The following is a 23,370-nucleotide window of genomic DNA, read 5'->3' on the forward strand; positions in this document are numbered from 1 at the left end:
TCTTGAAACACGGACCGAGGAGTCCCAGTCGACTGCGAGTCGTTGGAGTCTTTCACTTCGCGAACTCCGACGGCACAGCGAAAATGAGAACGTGACACATCGCCGCTCGGGCCGCCGTAGCCTCGTCACCCTCCTCGGGCGCCGTTGTCTTATCGAAGGCTCGCTCTTCGCGGCGTTTCGAAGCATCGTTCTCGGGTCGGGCCCGCGCGTTCCCGCTCCGACTGAGGTGTAGCAGGCGGCCGGGGACCCGAAAGATTACGATCTACGCCCGGTCGGGACGAAGCCAGAGGAAACTCTGGTGGAAGTCCGAAGCGCCTCTGACATGCAAATCGATCGTCGGAACTGGGTGTAGGGGCGAAAGACCAATCGAGCCGTCTAGTAGCTGGTTCCCTTCGAAGTTTCCCTCAGGATAGCTGGCGCCAGCGGGAAAACGACACGCAATTCCGTCCGGTAAAGCGAACGACTGGAGGCCCCGGGGACGTTGACGGCCTCGATCTACTTTCGAACTCGGAACGGGCGAAACGGGCCGCTCCTCTTCCGAACGGAGGCGGCCGTTTACGAATTGTTCATTTTTTGCGCGATTCTTGCGACGAATGCACAGTGCCAAGTGGGCCACTTTTGGTAAGCAGAACTGGTGATGTGGGATGAACCGAACGTCCGGCTAAGGTGCCCTACGCTTCGCCCATTAGATTCCCGAAAGGGTGTCGGTCGATATAGACAGCAGGACGGTGGCCACGGAAGTCGGAATCCGCTCAGGAGTGTGTAACAACTTACCTGCCGAATGGACTGGCCCCGAAAATGGATGGCGCTGGAGCGAGCGACCGATGCCGGACCGGCTGGGCGACAGGTTGCGCGATCGCCGGCGAGGCGACTTTCCGATGCCCGGTATACATATATATATATATATATATCATCATCATCGTTTATATATATCATTACATAAATATTAAAAATACTGGTCATACACTGAGAGTTATGCCCCTTGCACTATGCACTTGAGAGATATAGTGATGATCAACTGAATAACCACGGATTCATCCATCTAGTTGCCATGAATATCAGTATTTTTGAAGTACCGTTCACATACATTCACTCATATACACAGTGGGACATCGGTTTACAAACAGTTTTTCGAATATAAACATCTTGGATGATGAACGGTGTTTCCAGTAATGAACACTCAAGCCTACAAGCTGGGGATATCAGCCAGAGAGCATCAGTTGCTGTCTAGCTTTCACTTAGTGCACATTTCTGCTCGAATTCGCTGTTTCCTCTCTTGAATTTCCTATAGAAAAAATAATTTCAGTTTACAAACATCTCAGGTGACGAACAGCCTTCAGAAAGGAATTAAATTTGTAAACTGAGATTCCACTGTACATATATTTGTTTTAACATCCACTTCTCAATGCTTGCATGGGTCAGATGAAATTCATTGACAGATTTTCTACCTTGTCACACATATCGAACAGTTCAACATGTAATATAACATCGCTCTGCCATTCCAGGCACTGCAAACCCTCCACATTCTATGACATGGTGTGAAGCAAGCATTTAAACCATTTAAAAAGATGTCAAAATAAAAAAATAAGAAGTAAAATTCTGAAGAAATTGTTTCCTTTTTCTCATTCTTTATTTTCATTTTCATTGTTCGTGTATCAGAAATTTCTTGATTGGCAGAGAGGGGTGTGATTATGTGATTTTTCGTTTTCTTTTCCTTTTAAGTGGAACAAAATAAGTTTTACCAGAAAACATAAACCCCAAGAAAAGAGACTAGATTTTAGAAGACACAACTTGAATATTGAATATTGGCTTTCAAATATTGACATAAGGTCGAATTAGTTGGGCAAGGGGCATAGTTGATTATATTGACCTCACTGTATGACTGGTATTCTATTTTATTGTCCCCAGAAGGACTGAATGCAAAATTAAACTTGGATAGATTGTAAAAAGATGTAGCTACATGCTGCAAGGCTATAGTGATTCTGCCAATTCAATGATTATATATTTTATTATTAGTTACAAAAGCACAGATATCTAACACACACATGCACACATATATGTGCAAACACACATACACAAATATATGTACATATTTGTAGTATATATTTATAATGTATAATAATTATATATAAGATATAGTTGTATGTATGAGTATAAAAGAGAAAGTGAGGGAGAGACAGATGAGAGAGAATAGTGACAACATTATGAAGTATACATATGTAAATTTATCTATATCTATGAATGTATTTATATACAGACATATAGATATGTAGGCACATACAGTTAGATACATTGTTGCAAACATACAACTAAACACACACATAATTATACATAGGTGACTACCCACAAAACAGACAAAGTGATTTGCTAAGTTACTTTGTATAAAGAGGAAGTCTGCCATACTAATAAAACAACTACAACATTAATAATGGTTTCAAATTTTAGCACAAGGCCATCAATTTTAGAGGAAGGAGTAATTGATTACATTGACACCAGTGCTTAACAGGTACTTATTTTATCGACCCTGAAAGGATGAAAAGTAAAGCCTATGTTGGCAGAATTTGAACTCAGAAAATGTAGCCAGAAGAAATATCATTGAGCATTTTGTCTGACATGCTAACAATCCCACCATCTCACCACCTTAACAACAATAATAATGATAATAATAATAATAGTTTAAAATTTTGGGACAGGGTCAGCAGTCTTTGAGGGAAAGAGGAAGTCAATTGCATCACTCCCAATACTTAATTAGCACTTATTTTTATCGACCCCCCCCCCCCAAAAGGATGAAAGGTAAAGCCAACCTTGACGAAGTTTGAACTCAGGGCATAAAGCCAGAAGAAATGCCACTAAGCATTTTGTTTAGCGTGCTAATCATCCAGCCAGCTTACCACTTTAACAACAGGAACAATAATAAAATGATGACATTAAATCCATAACTTGACTAATCTGCGAGCGAGATCGTTGCCAGTGCCCCTGGACTGGCTCTTGTGTGGGTGGCACATAAAATACACCATTTTGAACGTGGCTGTTGCCAGTATCGTCTGACTGGCCTTCGTGCCGGTGGCACGTAAAAAGCACCCACTACACTCTCGGAGTGGTTGGCGTTAGGAAGGGCATCCAGCTGTAGAAACTCTGCCAAATCAGATTGGAGCTTGGTGTAGCCATCTGGTTTCACCAGTCCTCAGTCAAATCGTCCAACCCATGCTAGCATGGAAAGCGGACGTTAAACGATGAGAATGGAGATGTAGTTAACACAGCTACTAATACAGACCACAAGGGTTTACAATCCACCCAGTTATTTTTAGGGTCCATGTAGAGGTGCAGTCTTCTCAGTTGTAAATATGGTTGCATGTTAAGATTCCTTCCACATAAATTTGAAAGATACTATAATGAGATATGGTCCAAAGAGACTATATATATGTTGTTACCATAAAAGGCTTGCTGTTGAGATAATAAATTGTTTTACTAATCATCAGCACTGATTTTGATATCCCACCATTGCAACACAACCTGAACAGACCATGCCATTAAGATTATACAATACAGCTTATCCCTCTTTAATGTCTACATGCAATTAGTAAATATTGAACAAACGGTTCATTCAACAATACTTATGTCTTCCTACAACTTTCAAACAGGTAGGTTAAGCCATTCCAGAATCACAGGTTGGTCTATAGTCGAAGCAAGCTGTGCCATTACACCAGTGTTGCTGGAGTGAAGCTGTAACAGATCAGAACTTAGGTGTGTGTGTGTGTACAAATCAAATATATATTTACATACATTACACACACACACACACACACGAATATGTACATACATATATGAACACGCACACATGCAGCACTGGAAAATAGATATATGGACCTCAGTGAAGCTCAGAACAAAAAGAAGCCTGTTTTGAATAAATGAACAATCTCTATTACATGTATTGAGTATATCTTATTTTTCTACCTTTTACAAGCACAAGAGGCAAGGTTGGAACTTTTGCTATATACACACACACACACACACACACACACACACACACACACACACACACACACACACACACACATATATATATATATATATATATATATATATATATATATATATATATATATATATAAGTATATAAACAAGTAGCATTACTAACTCATTAGTAACATTGGTTGGCATAGAGACACATTTTGGGCAAGGGTATGGTTGATAAAATTGATACCAGTAATTGATTGGAAGGATGAAAGGCAAAGATGATCTCAGCAGAATTTGAAATCAGAATATAATTTCAGAAGAAATTCTGCTAAGCATTTTGTCCAGCGTGCTAACAATTCTGCCAACTTGCTGCCTTAATAATAATAATAATCATCATCATCATCATCATCATCGTTTAACGTCCACTTTCCATGCTAGCATGGGTTGGACGATTTGACTGAGGACTGGTGAAACCGGATGGCAACACCAGGCTCCAGTCTAATTTGGCAGAGTTTCTACAGCTGGATGCATCATCATTTAATGTCCTTTCTCCATGCTGGCATGAGCTGGACAGTTCAAGAGGATCCAACAAATTAGAGGACTGCACTGTACCCTGATGTCTGATTTGGCATGATCTCTGTGGCTGGATGCCCTTCCTAACATCAAACATTTTACAGTGTATGAATACTCCTTTTATGGCGCACTGCTATTGAGGTCACCAAACAACTTGCAACAGTGAAGGGTCTAAAGAGGGTCACTATAACTAAAAGAAGAGAGAAAGAGAGAGAATGTGGTGATTTTAGGCAAAGTGATGAGAGAGAATAAAATATTATAATAAAAGGAATAAGTTTATGGCTGTGAGCTGGTGGTAATAGAGAGAGTAAAATAAGAAATGAAATAATAACAATAATAAAAATAATTATTATTTAATATTATTTATTATATTCTGCAACAATATCTGACATAAACCTGCTATCTCACTCATGTCCTGACTGAGTGCCTCAGCTCATGTGAGTGAGACATGTACAAAATGATTTACTTTGTAAAGCTACATTTAAATATTCCATTGTTTGCTGCATGCAGTCAACATGAAACCCATGGTATGGAACAAATAAACATATTGCCACGTTTACCTAAACACATCATGTAAGTGTTTATATTTATTAAAGTACTTGTATATACATTAACACATACACATGCATATAAACATACACCCAAATGTATGCATATATATATATATATATATATATATATATACATACATATATATATATATATATATATATATATATGTACATATGTACTTACATACATGCACATATACACTCACATATATATATATATATATATATATATATATATATATGTATGTTATATATATATATATATATCTATATATATGTATATATATATATATATATATATATATATATATATATGAATGTATGTGTGTGTGTGAGTGAGAAACAGAGAGAGTGAGGGATATTTGTGAATATTTATATTATGGCTTTCATCATCATCATCATCATCATCATCATCATCATCATCATCACCATCATCTTCACAACTATATAAATGTTATAACAAGATATAACAAAAACTTTTATTTTTCTGTTTGTTATTGTGATTATTATTATTATTATTATTATGATTACAACTATTCATATCATTATTATTATTATTATTGCCCTATTAAAGATAACACACCAAGCACCCATATAGTTGGTTTTTTCCTTTTTTTTTTCTTTTGCTTTATACAGTCTGAACACATGTAAATATATATATATATATATATATATATATATATATATATATATATATATATATATATATATTTATATATATGTTGAAGCTGCAATCAAATTTTTAACAAACACGTGTTATATAGTTACGCATATGAACTATGCTGCTTATATTTATATATGAGTGTACTTTTGGAAAGGTATGAATGTCACAACAACATAAATTTCTTTTTGTTTTTCCACTATAAATCTGAAGATACCCACTTCTGTATAGAGGAAACTACCCCACCATATACACACAAGCACAAAATATACATGCACGCAAACACACACACACACACACATACATACACAAACACACATGTACATATCGATATAAATACATATACATATCTGTGTGGCAGCTTTCATCTCTTCCTCACTCTCCTCCTCCTCCTCCTCCTCCTCATGCCATTTACTGACCATCCCTTCATCACCCTCTTTATCATGACTGCACAGGTATCACACACACATACACGTGCACATACACACACACATATGCAGACATATTCCCAATCATTCAAGAGTGGTGTCGATGGGTCCAGGTCATGTGGCCAGCATAAGAGAAGTCAGTGTTGGCGGAAAGGGAATATTTATGGAGGAGTCGTAATAGTTTAGAAGTTTGCATCTGTGTTTCATTATGCACTTGCATTTGTGTGTGCTTAACAAACCGTTTCTCCTTGCTGCCTAAATGCTTCATATTTACAACAACAACAACAACAACAACAACAACAATATTAGATAACTGACATTGTCACAAGGCCACAAATTTGCAGGAGAGAGAGAGAGAGAGAAAGAGAGCATATGTTAATTAATCGAAATGATTCACACCCCACCCCAGTAATTGGTTTGTCACTTAGTTTATGGATTCTCCACCCCTACCCCACCCTGGGTAAAAAAACAAAAAAACAAAAAAAAAAAAATCAGAGTTGGCCCCAGTAAGATTTGAATTCAGAATGTAAAGGGAAACATAACTGAATACTATTAAGCATTTTTTCTGGCACTCTATCTTCAGTTCTTTCCACAACTGAATGATGATAATAATAATAATAATAATAGTAATAATAATAATAATAATAATAATAATAATAGTAATAATAATAATAATAATAATAATAATAATAATAAAGATATTAATGATGATAATGATAGTGGTTTCAAATTTTGGCACAAAGCCAGCAACTTTGAGTGGAGGTGGGTGTTAGTTGATTCCATCAATCCCAATACTTGAGTGATAGTCTATTTTATAGACCCCAGAAGGATGAAAGGCAAAGTTGACCCCAGCGGAATTTGAAATCAAAATGTAATGAGTTGGAAGAAATACCACTAGGCATTTTGTCCAACACAATAATGATTCGGAAAAATCCATCACTGCTGAGGTCAATAATAATAATAATAATAATAATAATAATAGTAATAGTAATAATAATAATAAAGTTATTGTTAACAATAAATGATGATGATGATGGTGATAATGATGACAAACATCAAAAAAAAAAAAGAAAAGATAAAAATCAAGGATCAAGCATGGAAAAGAGAGGAGACACAACGTTGCCATGGAAACAGAGTTATGGCATTTTATATCATTTGACAACAAATGGCATAATTTACTCCCGTTTTCTTTCTTTATTTCTGTTGTAGAAGTTGTTATAATTGCTGTTGTATTTTGCTTTAGTTGTCGTTGTTGTACTTATGGCGGCAGATGTTGTTGTAGTTGTGATCATTGTTGTTGTTGTTGTTGTTGATGTTGTTGATGTTGTGAGTGTCTGAGTGAGGCAGAGGTTTTGTTATTTAGGGTTACACTGGAGAAACTAGTTGAAGAATTCATGTCTCAATACCACAGCTTTTCTCCTTTGACATAATCATACAACACAAACACAAACGCACACACACACACATATATGCATGCCAGAATTGAATCTTCATACTGTTATATTCACAGAAACACAAACATGAATGCAGCAACATGGGTTTTTTTTTTTTAATTTTTTCTTTTTTTTTTTTTGAAATGAAAAATAAAGAAATTTGTTCATTTGGAGAGAAGTTTTGCTGTGATAAACCATCCTTCTTAGGGCCTCAAAATTCTAGACTTCCCAGTCCAATATTGACAAACACACAAAAAAACAAAAAGAAAAAAATTAGAAAAGCAAAAAAGAAAATATACAAAAAATATCTATCTATATTTGTGTATGAGTATGTGAGTGCATATATGCGTATATGTATATTTATGTGTGTGTCTGTGTTTGTGATTTTATTGATGGTGTGCATGTTAATTTGTGTATGTGTATGTGTATATGTATGGTTACACTCAAGTACAGGTCCTTCTCTGTTCAGTTCTACTCTTCCATGTAATGAACAGGAATATTGATTTATATATATATATATATATATATATATATATATATATGTATATATATATATATTTATATATATACATACATATGTATATATATATATATACATATATAGGTCTGTGGGTGGCAGTCATTGACGCAAACACTAGCCCTGTGTGTATTCCCTTCAATCTGTTCAGTCTGGTGAGTGTACAACTATTTGTCACTGATATAGCTGCAAGCTATGTGTATGTGTGTGTGTGTTTGTGTGTGTGTGTGTGTGTGTGTTTGTGTATGTGTGTGTGTGTGTTTATACATGTCTATAAGTCAGTCTTCGTTCTTCAGATTTAATAAATCCATTCAGTGTGTTGAGCCCATTGCTCGGAGAAAACATCGTCACTAGAATTATCGAAATAACAAGGAAAATGGAAGCTGTGTATGCAGAAAGTGCTGCTGTATACACAGGAAGAGCTGCTGTGTACACAGGAAGTGCAGCTGTCCATTGCAACACAAGACAAAGACAGGAAAAACAAATAACTGATGTTTAGGCAGTCGATTCTTTCAGATTGTCCAGGTAATCTCGAAACTGCTCATAAGTAAGCCCCATTGCTTCGTAATCCCACTCTGGAGGGGCATTATGATGATTACTATGACTGTCCGTACTAACTCCTGCTGCCCCTGTTGCACCTTCAGCAGGCATAGGGTTGGCTGTGATGCGGATGCTGCATTCAGATCCCATGTACGTAGACACAGTACTATTGCGATTGCTTCCACTTCCACTGCCGCCCCCGGCGGACGTGGCAGCGGAAGAATTAGCTGACGCGGAGCCAGCTGACCTGGTGCTCTCTGTACCACTGTACAGGCGAGCACGCATCTGGTTCCCATTGAAGTCCTCCTCAGGCATCAGAGTCTGAGAGCAGCGCGTGTTAACGGCATTCCGCTCCAGTGTTGCTTGACCGACCCACACCCAGTCACGGGCACTCGACACAGGCTCTGTTCCACCACACATGTCTTTTGGCATTTGCTTGCGGCGATAGCGTACAGTGAAGACAACACAGTTCACTGTGAAGACGATGATTGCCATGCAGAAAACAGCCAACAGGACATACATGACAATCTCCAAGGCAGAGAGTTCTGGTGCTTTCACTACTTGTTGCAGCTGAGGTGCAGATTTTGGTCTCATTCCATCAATATTGTTATTGTTATCAATAAGGAAGTCTTGTTGCAGATGTTGTTGTTGATTCTGCTGCTCTTTGTATTGGAGTTGTCGGTGGTCAGCCACTTTAGGAATTTGCTTAATACCACTTTTGATGTTTTCATAGTAGATTTTGTTATCTTGAGCACTGATGTCAATAGTGGGCACAGAAAATGAAGTCTGGGGAGACGATTTTTGGTTCCAGCGGTCACTAGCACGGTTGTCATAACGATTAACTCGGTTGTCAAAGCGACTTGCTCGGTTGTCATAGTGACTATCTCGCTGCAGTTTGTCAAGGTAGCTTCGTTCATTAGTAAACTCGATGTTCATGTGAAGAGTTTTTGAGACAAGTGGTAACATATTTTTCTTGAAACATCTATGTCCAAGTCGAAGGGAGATGTTCAACTGGCCCTCACCTGGCCCTGTAGCAATTACAGTTGGTTGATAAGGCAAACCAAATGGTCGAGGGATTTTCAGTACTTGCCGATTAAGTGAAGAAATTTCTAGCTTGTAATCTAATGGTGAAATATATTTTAGAGGAACAACTGTCTTATCTGTAAATTGCACAGCAATGTCCAACAGGGCTTCCTGGAATATAAAACAGAAAAGTTTTACTTAAGATAATAATGATAATGAAATAGAAATATGTTTTATGACTGAAATAAAATGAATCATTCTATGAATAACTGAGATCTATAAGGCTTGTTTTATTTGTTGATAGGCCTGATAGAACACACATTCCAATCAGTACTTCAGACTAAATTAGCCAAAGTGGCATTCCCCTTTTGTAAGACATATATCCCCCTTTTCTCTCTCTCTCTCTCTCTCATATGTATATCAATGATAACCATCAAAATTTCTTCCATGATGGTATGGACTGAATGGTTTGATAGGACATGACAAGCAGAAGGACTATGTAAAATTCCAATGTCTGCAAATAGCATTATATATATATATATTTTGAAGAAAAGCAACAAAAATGTATTAGGTCATAGCAGTATGTACGTTTCGTACAAACTTCATTTATTTATGTAGTGAGAACACCACATAAGACGTGCAATGAAAATGTACTCCTCAGCTGCATAATGGAAGCTCATTTCAGAAAGTCAGTTTGTAAATGTGTGCAAATACAAGAGTAGGAGATGAAGAAAATACCATCTTGACTGGGCTGTTAATCAACAGTCTAGTGAACCAAACAGGAATTTAATTTCTATATATTCTATTTGTTTTTCTTTCTAGAAGGAGGGGTAAGATAGTAGTAATTTCAATTTAGTGGAAGGTAGATTAGGTAGTAAGGGAAGGCAGGTTAGGGGTGAATCAAGCAAGAGAAAAAAGAGAGAAGAAGAAAGGCTTAGACATACTTCTACTGTAACTACCATCACATGACCATACCATTGTGACTTACCTCAACTGCAACAATCATCCTTTACCACTACATGCACTATACCCCTACTAAAAACTATCATCACATGTTCATACCACTGACATACCTTTATTGTAGCTACCATCCACACCATTGACTTATTTCTATATCTATGATTCTCTCTAATCACATGTCCATACTGCCATGACTTACCTGTACTTGAAGTGACTATTCACTACCACTACTTCAAATCACCATCTAGCTTTCTTTGTTATGGCTACCATCATATGTTCTACACCAATGACTTACCTCTGTTCCAGACATCCATCTCTTACAACACTCTTACAACATTTCATCCAACCTAACCTCACAGCAAACATTATAACGATACTGATAAACATACCTGGAATTTAGTTTTCAGTTGGTTGTTGACATGAACAACGGCCAGAATAGTGGTTGGGTCATTTAGTGCAGCTTCTCTAATCTCAAGGCTTATGTCTGTCACTGTATTTATGAGCAAGCGTTGAATGGCAACTTTGTCTTGACCGACTCGTATTTCTTTAGCAGCCATAACTCGGCTTGTTGGTGATAATACCTGTTGATAGTAAAGTAAAATAGGTAAGGTTAATGAAATGTTTAAATGTCTGAGATGTAGTGTTAATATAATTTTTTGGATAATTTACTTCACCTTTAGAGATGAAAAATGTTTTAATATTTACAGTGTTGATGTTATGGGAAAGTGTATCTAGTACACTCTGTAAAAGGGTTATTTTTAAGAAGGGCATTCAGCCATAAAAACCATGTTAAAACTGAGATGACCGAGTAAGATGTGGTCCTCTGGCCTGTCTAACCCAAGTCAGCAGGGAAAACAGATGTAAAATAATGGTGGTGGTGGTGGTGGTCTTTACTATGTTTCAATCAATTTGATCTTACATTGTTATCAAGTGTTTTATTCTTGGTTTAGTATGTAGCATATGCATCAGTAGTCTAGTGAATAAGGGTGTTACTATATTTAGTTTAGAATAAAGTTTGAAGTTCAAATCCATTCTGGTACTATATACACATCTAGGAATAAAATGCATGATGATACTCCAAAAGAAATCAAACTTAATGATACATTGTGTAGATATAAATATTAAAGATGTTTCATTTTAAAGATGAGGTTAATAGTCCAAAAAATTGCAAATGTATTAAGTGAGGTTGCATTAGTGAAAAATTCTTCATAAATTTTCTGTTCATATAAGTAGAGACACTTTACCATTTATAACATACAGAATATTATTATAATAAACTTGAACTTATATAACATCATATAATAATAATTTTTTTTATATTTGTTTCAGTCATTAGACTGTGGCCATGCTGGAGCACTGCCTTCAAGAATTTTAGTCAAATGAATCAACCAGAGTCCTTATTTTTTGAAAAGCCTTGTACTCATTCTATCAGTCCCTTTTGCTGAACCACTAAATTATGAGACCATAAATACACCAACATTAGTTGTCAAATGATGGTGGGGGACAAAGACAAACACAGATGTGTGTGATGGGCTTCTTTCGGTTTCTGTGTACTAAATCTACTCACAAGGCTTTGGTAAGTGTGAGGCTTAGAAGACAGTAAAAGACAGTTGCCCAATGTGCCATACAGTGGGACTGAACCTGGAAACATGTAGTTGGGAAGCAAGCTTCTTTACCATACAGCCATGCCTGTGCTGTTATACAACTTTATATAATATAAATATTATATATTACATTTATATTGTATATTTTCACTTTATTTCAATTAGAAGTACAAAAGAAGATGATGCGAAAATGATTGTAACTGGTGTTCCCTCCAAACTGTGCATTTGTACAAATACACATTTTTTAATAACTAATGTACAAAGGAATAAATAAGTGTACACAAGGCTTTTCAAGATGAAATCAATTTTTTTTTTTAATTGAAACAATTTGAGTGATGCTTACATGGATGCACACATACTTCGTAAAAAAAAAGAAGACATTTCTGCACACATTCCACAGCGAAAAAATTGTCTTCCAATAAAAAAATTGGAATTTATTTGGAAAGTCACCATCCATGGTTCTTAGCATTAGCCAGGAAATCAGTTGCACCCACCTTCTCATTGAGAAGCTAAAGATGTTGAGTAAAATAGACTCCAGTAATGACTCCAAAAAACTTTGAAGCTATTGACTGGTACAGTATAGTCCTGGAAGAGATACTGCTTGTTCTTGTGGACAACAGGTTGCAATATTGCCATGGAAAGATGCTGCTACAGTTGATGGGCGACATATCAAAACAGTAATGGAGGATGTAATGTCAGGTAAATTCTGCCATGACCTGAAATCCATTGCATAAACTGTCACTCTTCTTAGATAGTAGATATAATATTTAGCCTGATTTAACACCAGTACTTAGCTGTTGAGTGCTTTAGTGAAGTGCATTCTGATGCAAGCATCCAGATAAGATACCCAGATTATTCCTTCCTTTTCCCCACAAGCTTCGTGCTTCCTTTTGTCCGTTGATTAAGCCTCAAGAAAATAAAATAAATTAAAGAGGGAGGAGTAATCACTGATAAAAAGTTAATGTGAAATACAGAGTCATCTCCCTTGGATTAATATAGCTGCTTACTTGAATTTCTGTCAAGCCCGGGTTTTTGCCCATAATAATATTCCCGCTTAAGGAAGCGATGTGAGAGTCAGACAAACGTAGACGGTCCTTCAACATCTCAGTGACACGAAAGTAAGTCTTCTTGCCCGTGTAGTACTGCAGCCGACCATTTTCTAGGACACAGAAGCTAGCGTAAACATCAACCGTTGACTGTTGGTAACGCAGACGACACATGTTTCGTGTTGGGTCATCCATACCAAGAATTTTGTCCCTCTTCTTACGGCGACTGCAACACATGGAAAATAAATAGATAGATAAGTAAAATAGAAATGGTAAAATATATGAATCACTGATTTTCGTAAATCATTAATTTTCCTTGGCAGTATCCTTACATTACAATATTAGTGAGACATCATGAGGGAGGGAAGGAGGTGATCTATAAATATTTCTAATTTTAGATACAGGGCCACTCATTCTGGGAGAGGATATAGTCGATTAAATTGACTTCACTACCTAACTGTTAGTTTGTTTGTTTTTTTATCAACCTTGAAAGAATGAAAACACTGACCTTATCTGAATTTGAACACAGTTTGTAATTAAATGCTGCAAAGGATTTTGATCAATATTCTTTCAATTCTGCCATCCATTACACTGGAAGCAGTCTATAATACCAAAAGAATCTGGTTGCAAGACTCTGGTTTGTACTATTGTAAACAAAGCTGAAAGAGTTGACTAAATTTACACCAGTATATTACTGGGAACTATTTGATTGAGCTAAGAGGTGATCTGAAATGAGGATGTGTCAGGACAAAGCTGTAAATTGTAAAGTATTTATTCTAATGATCTATTAAAACCTGTTGGATATACCTGGACGTTATGGTATATAGGAACCGTGAAAGCATCCAGTAGCAAAAGTTTTTCAAATATATTGATTGAGTTGTCTGATAAATTTGTCCATTTCTTTTTTCCATTCATTTTAATCTGTTCCAATGTTATTTGAATTAACACAAACACTACTTTTATCATAGTTTTATAGGATTTTTTTTTGAAGCTCCATTCTTCCAACTTTTGTTTATTGCATTTGAAATTTAAATAAGTTTTACCTTTTTTCAGACATATGGCGGATGGAGTGCCAAGCATAAAGAAACAAAACAAATTTATCTGATTATGTATCATCATCTTCATCTTATCTAAAATGCTTCCAATTACAGCTCAAATAACAATTTTCTGGTGTTGGGTTTGTTCACCAGAAAAGAAGGAAGTGTTTATGAATTTTATAGATCATCTTAGACAAGTGAAATTCATGTGATTAATGGGCAGTTAGTACTTCTATGGGTTAATGTGGAGAGACAGATAGAGAATATTCCAGTGTTTTTAGTTTTTAGTGAGATTTGAGGGAAGGGGAGAGACAACAAAGATGAAGCAAAAGAGGAGAGACAGATATAAACTTCTACTGAACACATGCTTTCTATCTTGGCTTCCAAAGAATGCATACTTTCTATCTGAACTTTCACAGAACACATGCTTTCTATCAGAGTTGTTAATTAACATATACTTTCTATCTTAAACTTTGGATTTGATCATAATATGTTTTACAACAATATTAAAGTTGTTTTTATATTTAGAATTTATTAATTATTTTAGAATTTATATTTAGAATTTTTGAAATCAGCATTATGAACTTAGCAGAGTTGTCTGATATAGTAGGTATTTCAATTTGATACATAAACAATGTCTTGTTTGGGGACTTATAGCTTTGATTTCACATTCTGCTAAAGTCAACTTTAACCTTCATTCTTCCAGGATAAATAAAATTGGTGTTGGCAGTGGTAGCATTGTTGTCATCACCACCATCACCATCATTAATAATCAATAACATATCAAACAATTTAATATTTTGGAACTATACTTGTTTGTCAAATGACTTTCTTTTATTAGTTGGTCAGGAGAAAAGCGAACATCTACGATCCTTTTTTCAAGGCTTCTCAGACTGGTAGGAGGCAGGAAAGTAGCCTCAAACCTGAAACCTAACATGACTGCATGAAACAGACAGGATTGCTCTAAAGGTACCCAGGGTCCAGGTAGTGATGTAAAACCAGGGAATGGATTAAATTTACCATCCATGTAGACCACAGTGGGGTTTGAACTCAGAAAGCAAAGAGTTGGAGCAAATACTGCATGCCAACCTGTTTAACACTTCAAGGTTTCCATTAGTCCACTAACCTCAGCTAATATACTTCATATATTATATATCGTCCTGGAGAGGATGAAAGTCTAAGTTGACCTTCATGGGAATTGAACCCTGAATGCAAGGAGCTGGAATAAATACCACAAAGGGTTTTGTTTAACACTAAGAGCTCTGCCACTGAAATCATTGCATTGTAGCAGAGTTTTGCTAGTCATTTAAAACCCATATAGCTTTATGTTCACTTTTGTTTTATTTTCTAATGATATTATGAAATGAAACAAAAAGTGATGTGTTTTTTTAAATGAAATAAAAAAGGTCTATGTGTGTTATTAATGGCTACCATGGCTCTACTATAACACAATAATTTAACACAATGTTTAGGATCACAAGAATGTGAGGAAATTAAGAGTGGGGTGTGTGTGAAAGAGTCAGTGGAATACAAGATAAAAATGAGGAACAGTTAATGTGCTGTTAGAAGTAGAGAAGAGAGGAAATATTTAATATTTAAGAGGAAGTGTTTCATCATGAGAACATCTGATGAAGTATTCTACATGAAACACTGCATACTACTTCATATCTGAATAATCAAACATATTGTAACATAGTGTAAACATATTTGATGTACATTAATACATTTCTAGTTAGCATTAAAAAGCTAACAAGTTACAGATAGTATCTCTGAATGATTTAATATCTAACTAAATAATTCTGTTTCTATGCCAATAAATGTATTATAATTTGTGATTGTTCCACCACTTCTTTGGCACATATTGTGAAGTCTATACTTTACTAAGGAAGTCAGGATAATACCAAAACATATCTGGAGTTGTCTATCATACTTGCCTGAAGAATGTAAAGATAATATTGATCATTATTATTTTCAATATTTTCTCCTTGTGAAATGTGAAGGTGGCAAGGAATTCTGGAGTCATTTCACATCACTTCAGTCTCCTAAGTTGAAAATGAATACCAGCTGAGTACTGGTGCAGCATTTTCTCTACTCCACTGTCATATCTTCAATGTTTTTCTGAGTCAAAGGAGGGAGGGCTTAGAGGGTATTTATATCAGCTCCTGACTATACAAGCACCTAAAATAATTAGTGAAAACATAGTACATGGTAGCAAGTCATACTCATTTGTGAGTATTTGCTATGGTTCTGGTTCCTCATCACATATCTATTTCTAATTAACTTCTCGTTATTCCCAGCATTTAGTATATTAACACGTAACTGTTGTTTTTCACATGGATAGAACATAGGTTTACTTAACCAAAGTTGATCTGAAGCTAAGCAACAATAGCAACAACACACACACACTGAGAAACATCAAATCAATTGCCAATAAAAAGAAAGTGTGGTAACTTACAGCAAGATGCGGTCCTTTGTCACTTTCCATCGTTTGATCTGACTGAGTTTGTTATCTGACAACTGGATATTGAGTCTTTCATCTGGCATCCACACTGTGACATGTGTAAAGGCAACCAGCTGCCGTGACTTGGCAATTACTGTGACATTGCGTGACCCAATCTTTTCTTTGCCATCAACATAGATGAAGGAACAGTTCCGAGAAACCTGCAAACAAACAGCAATTATTATTATTATTATTATCATTATTATTATTATCATTATTATTATTATTATTATTATTTTTATTATTATTATCGTTGTTGTTGGCACTCCGTCGCTTACGACGTCGAGGGTTCCAGTTGATCCGATCAACGGAACAGCCTGCTCGTGAAATTAACGTGCAAGTGGCTGAGCACTCCACAGACACGTGTACCCTTAACGTAGTTCTCGGGGGATATTCAGCGTGACACAGTGTGACAAGGCTGACCCTTTGAATTACAGGCACAACAACAGAAACAGGAAGTAAGAGTGAGAGAAAGTTGTGGTGAAAGAGTACAGCAGGGTTCGCCACCATCCCCTGCCGGAGCCTCGTGGAACTTTTTGAATGTTTTCGCTCAATAAACACTCACAACGCCTGGTCTGAGAATCAAAACCGCAATCCTATGACCGCGAGTCCGCTGCCCTAACCACTGAGCCATTGCGCCTCCACTATTATTATCAATAAGGTGGTAAGCTGGCAGAATTGTTAAAATGTCAGATAAAATGCTTTGTGGTATTTCTTCTGGATCTCTACATTCTGAGTTCAAATTCTTCAGAGGTTGACTTTGCCTTTCTTCATTTCGGGGTCAATAATATAAGCACCAATCAAGTACCGGGGTCAATATAATCAACTCCTGAAATCTCAGGCCTTGTCCCTATATAAGAAACAATTGTTGTTATTGTTGTTGTTGTTTTTAATAAAGATGGCAAACTAACAGAATTGTTTGCCTCTCAGACGAAATGCTTAGAGCTATTTCTTCAGTCTTTTTACATCCTGAGTTGAAATTCTGCTGAGGTTGACTTTGCCTTTCATCCAATTGAGGTTGATAAAACAAGTACCAGTTGAGCAGTGGGGTCAATGTAATTGACGTCCCCAACTTCCCTGAAATTGCTGGCCTTGTGCCAAAATTTGACACCATTATTATCACAAGGAGGCAACTAGGTAGAATCATTAATGCATTGGGCAGAAAATGATGGTAGAGTCATGACTGAAATGATATTGACCATAGGTCTGCTTGATAAGAGCCAACAGAAGGCTAAACAACATTAACCTCAGACTAATGAGGGCGATTTCTTGACTAGCTAGAAACAAATTCAATTACCCTATCATCTTAAAAAAGCAGACACATTGGGTTAATGTAATTCTGGATTCACTATGTCTGGAAACAAAAAAAAGCAGGATAGTCATGGCTGGAATGCCTTTGACCATATGTCTTCTGGGTCAGGGCTGAAAAACAATACTAATAATTACAGTCATTAGAGAGGGTCGACCATCAAGAAAACCATTTTCCAAGTACCTTTAAGACGTTATCATTGCTTGAATGACAAGATGTCAGCCATGTGACATCATGGATGCTACCTTCTTTGTTCACCACAAATATCTGTAATGGGTAGATTTGTGTTCGACCAGTGAGGGATGCAACATTCATTATCTCAGTCACCTGAAAAATGGAGAGAAATAAAGAAAGTTTTTTTAAATTTCAATTAAAAAATATTTTTTTAAATTTAGAAAAGTGTTTACACGATTTTAAAATATTGAGCATTCCTGTCTGGTCTGTTAGAAAATGCCAGAATTTCTTATTGCAGTGCTTATTTAAATGAAGGAACATGGGTTCAATCAGTAATCAAGGTTCCAGTAGACTATTAGTACATAGTCCATTGGGCTTGAAAGTATTGAAAAACAAAACTGACTCTGGCTAGATTTGAAAGCAGAAGCATGAGGTCATGGAGTAAATACAAGAAAACATCCGACAATGATGATAAGACACCTGATGAAGGCTGGAGGGTATATCAGCCGAAACATTGTGTTAACAACAAACAAAATGAAGACAAATATCCGTCAAATGTAAATAATGAAATTTTGTCACATCCAGCATCTCACAATTTTGTGCAGTTTTGAAAAGTTTCATCTGGTTTTTTTTTGTACACTATATCCAGTCTACTCCCAGCATATTTCCATCCTATATACCTGAGCTTAAACTCATCTAGTGTCTCCCGTTCAGTTCAATCAAGTCCAGCACTCCATTGGTTACAACTATAAGGATTCTTAGTTGATCTGACAAATGGAATAGCTTGCTCAGTAAATCAACATGCAAGTGGCTGAGAACTTCATTAAGGGAGTGTGCCAATGGAGTGATGACTGAGCCCTCCACAGACAAGCATACCATTAATGGAGTTCTGAAGGATATTCAGCATGACACAGAATGTGACAAGGCCGGCCCTTTGAAATACAAGTACTGCTCATTTTTGTCAGCTGAGTGGACTGGAGCAATGTGAAATAAAGTATCTTGCTCAAGGACACACTGCACCGCTGGCAATCGAAGTCATGATTTTATGATATTTAGCTGACTATTCTAACAACTAAGCCATAGACTTTGCTAGTATTATCCAGTTTTGTCTAAACTGTGTCCAGTTCTATTTCACCTGTTAATCTTATTCAGTTTCAATAATACATATTCATTTCTCATTAATCAAAACTCGCATGCTTCCTGAAATTCACCAACACTACTCTTGAAGAATCTTTGCACCCTTTCCTCTTTATGTTTTCTTCACTCTTCACCATTCTGTATCTTTGTGGTTTATCCTGTATACCATACATGCACTTTAGCTAATGTTACTGTCTTTCTTTACTTGACTTATTGATTCTTTCTTTGGCCCTTTTCTTATTTTACCCCTTCCCAATTAATTTTAGTGTACATGGGCACTGTATACCATAAGTTTTTCATCGTTATTGTCATTATTATTATTATTATACTCAGTATTATCTAGACCTATCCTATTTAGTCTTGTCCATTCCAGCACCATGCATTCTATATAATTTAGATTTATGAAGTTATATTTAGTATTCACCAGCTTTATCTAATCTAATATCATTTAATATTATATAATCTTTTCTCCTAGAATGTCTTGAATTGTCCAGTAGTGTCCAGTTTATATACAAAGTTAGTTCTGCCTGCAGAAAAATGAAAAGCACAAAATACCTTGAGAACAGGCACAAGTTTCTTCTCTTCAACAGACTGAATATTAATTTTGGTGAGAAAATTTTTGTTTGGAATAAAGTGATGTTCTCTGGCCTTGCCATCAACTTCATACTCCACACTCCAAATGATGCGACCAACTTCAAAACCAGACAAATTATTGTCAACCTGCAGTTTCCATTTGAAGATTTCTTGTGGCCTGCAACAAAAGAATATGTGGATATATCAATATCATGTACAGAGGATTACTCATAGATTAATTCAATTTTGTGCTAAAACATTAGATGATATATGGAAGAAAATAAAAAGTAGCATGAAAAAATAAATGTTAAAATGGTGGCAGTGATAGTGGTGGGGATGTATGGTGCCTACATTTCCATCTCTTAGCCATTATGTTCCTTGACAGCATCCATATAGTGTTAATCCTTCTTCAGGAACATCTCATTTAATTCTCACCCTCTCTTTCAGCAAAGGGACTATGTTACATCTGACTCCTCACTCTTCTGTCATAACATCTGTTGAACAAGAGACTGCATCGAATCTGAGTGTATCTGATATATATTGTCATGTTGTCTCAGTTTCTATCTCTCACTACAAACATCTTGTGGCAAGTGCCTGCTACTATAGCTTTGAGCCAATCAAAGTCTTGGGAGTAAATCTGGTACATGGAAACTGAAACAAGCCCATTGTATGCATACTTGTGCACGTGTGTGTGTGTGTGTGTGTGTGTTTGTGCCTATGTGTACTCTTGCACTGACATCATGTTATGGTTGTAGACAAGCATCACTGTCATGTGAACAATACTGTTTGTTTCCAGTCTTTGAAAAACATGTCCAGCTATAGAGAAATATTACCATGCGTAGAAATAGGTGAGAGTTGGCAACAGGAAGGCTATCTAACCATAGAAAATTTGCCTCAACAAATACCGTAGCACCCATGCAAGCATGGAAAAGTAGTGTTAAAGGCTGATGATACTGATGATATATATATATATATATATATATATATATATATATATATATATATATTCAAAATTGACATCTCATTTTAACAGATATATTTACAAAAATTACATAAAAATACTCTCGAAGTGGTTGGTGTTAGGATCCAGCTGTAGAAACTCTGCCAGATCAGATTGGAACCTGGTGCAGCCATCTGGTTTGCCAGTCTTCAGTCAAATCGTCCAACCCATGCTAGCATGGAAAGCGGACGTTAAACAATGATGATGGTGATAATGAATATATAAACACACATCGGGCGGTGAGCTGGCAGAATCATTAGCACACCAGGTAAAATGCTTAGTGGAATTTTGTCCGTCTTTATATTCTGAGTTAAAATTCTGCAGAGGCTGTTTTTGCCTTTCATCCTTTCAGGTCAATAAAATTAAGTACCAGTTGATCACTTAGGTCAATGTAATCAACTTACCCCTTCCCCAAAATTGCTGGCCTGGAGCCAAAATTTGAAACCAATATACAGGGTGTGATGGGTAAATTGTCACCATTTTATGTCTTAAATTTTGCACATGTGTATTGTTTCTAATTTTGTCAACTACACATTATAGTAGGGTCAGTGGGGCACTGTCTGTGGGAAAAACAGCATCATGATGCAAGTCACTCTGTCAGAAATTTGGAAATGACATGCTGTACTGCTTGGCATTCACACTGGAAGCTCCAGTATGAACATTTCAGAATATTTGGGTGTCAATCTAAGGACAGTGCAATCTGAGGACATGTACTGAGAGTGATAAATATCAAACATCCAGTCAATATCATAGTATTTGGAGTGATCACTAGTGATGGTGACATTATACCTCCATTCATCTTCCCACATAACCTCAGATTCAAGATGGAGGCCAACATCAAGTACCTGGAGGAGATAATGCTGCCCTGGGTCAAGAGGGTAGCTGCTAGAAGACCCTATGTCTGGTAACAGGGCTCTGCACCAGCCCACAAGCAGGAGAATCTAGTCGTGGCTGTCAGACTATTTCTGTTACCACACCACCCCTAATACCTGGCCACCTAACTCACCAGACTGCAACCTGCTTAATCATTATGTGTGTGGTGCAGTTGAGTGAGAGATCAACTGCTTGTAACATCAAAGATGAACTGAAGGCAAGGATTATGGCAGCATTCACCAACTTAAACAAGGAAACCATTCAGAAGAGTTGCAGGAGATTCCAAAGTTGTCTGGAGGCCGTGGTTGAGGCCAATGGCGATTTTATTGAATAAATTTGCTCTTTATCATTTCAAGATATTTTTATGTAATTTTGGTAAATATATCTGTTAAAATGAGATGTCAACTTTATTTTCATTGTTGTGTAATTCAGACAATATATTCACCACATCCTGTATATACACATGCACACATATAAAAAAAAAATCAAAGTTCCTTCTGATGTCATAGGTTCATAACGCTGGTTTCTCAGAATCTGTGGAGTATATATATATATATATATATATATCCCTGCCCTGAATAGGATACAGGTCCATCACAGGCTTACTCATTTTTGCCAGATGAGTCGACAGGAGCAATGTGAAATGAAGAGTTTTGCTCAAGAACACAATTCATTGCCCAGTTCAGGAATCAAAACCACAATCTTTCAATCATGAGTGTAACATCCCAACCACTAAGACAGGCACCTCTACATATACAACTATATTTAATATGAATGTGTGTGTGTGCATGTGTGTGTATATGTATCTATATATAAATATATATATAAGTATATATATATAGTATACACATACACACACATAAATATATAAATATATATATATACACATAAATAAATAAATAAATATATATATATATATATATATATATATATATATATATATATATATATATATATATATTAGAAATGATCTAATTATAAATCTCACAGAGAGACATAAGCAGCAGTGTTACAATAAAGCAGTTGTTTACTGTCAACTGAATATGACAGACCCATTAAGGGAATCATACTGCTGCTATTTAGCCCTAGGAAGCTAGTCGGCTACTTCAGGCTGATGATGAGCAATGACTCTGAAACATGTCCCTGAATGCAGACTGAGCTGGGTGGGGAAGTTTGTCTCCCCTTCACAAATATAAGGACACAGGAAATGTGTCAAGGCCAACAGGAACCAGTCCAGCTTCCTAGGGCTAAATAGCAGCAATATGATTCCCTTAATGGGTCTGTCACATTAAGTTGACAGTAAACAACTGCTATATGTATATATATATATATATATATATATATATATATATATATATATATATATATAAATATGCAAGCATGTTTATACATACATGTACACATATGCACACATGTACATATACACATGTCATCTTTATTCCAGTCGGTGCAAATTTGGCTGCATGTTTGAACT

The 23,370-nt window shown here is 36.3% G+C and overlaps 1 protein-coding gene and 1 pseudogene across 1 annotated transcript in view; one reads left to right on the forward strand and one right to left on the reverse strand.

Annotated features, from left to right (window-relative positions):
* Positions 1-16: 16 nt before the first annotated feature.
* LOC149134974 (large subunit ribosomal RNA) lies at positions 17-934 on the forward strand (annotated as a pseudogene; the record flags this gene model as incomplete).
* Positions 935-7,341: 6,407 nt separating this feature from the next.
* The window catches only part of LOC106879555 (transmembrane protein 132C), a 184,158-nt gene continuing 168,129 nt past the window's right edge, over positions 7,342-23,370 (reverse strand). The window contains exons 5-10 of the mRNA XM_014929189.3: positions 20,006-20,201; positions 18,323-18,466; positions 16,786-16,991; positions 13,255-13,519; positions 11,033-11,224; positions 7,342-9,854 (exon numbers count right to left, since the gene is read on the reverse strand). Coding sequence (XP_014784675.1) covers positions 8,616-9,854; positions 11,033-11,224; positions 13,255-13,519; positions 16,786-16,991; positions 18,323-18,466; positions 20,006-20,201 — 2,242 coding nt within the window. The 3' untranslated portion in view covers positions 7,342-8,615. The remainder of the gene's footprint in view (positions 9,855-11,032; positions 11,225-13,254; positions 13,520-16,785; positions 16,992-18,322; positions 18,467-20,005; positions 20,202-23,370) is intronic.

Source organism: Octopus bimaculoides, chromosome 6, assembly GCF_046866305.1.
Source record: "Octopus bimaculoides isolate indiv1 chromosome 6, ASM4686630v1, whole genome shotgun sequence".
NCBI classification, from domain to species: Eukaryota; Metazoa; Mollusca; class Cephalopoda; order Octopoda; family Octopodidae; genus Octopus; species Octopus bimaculoides.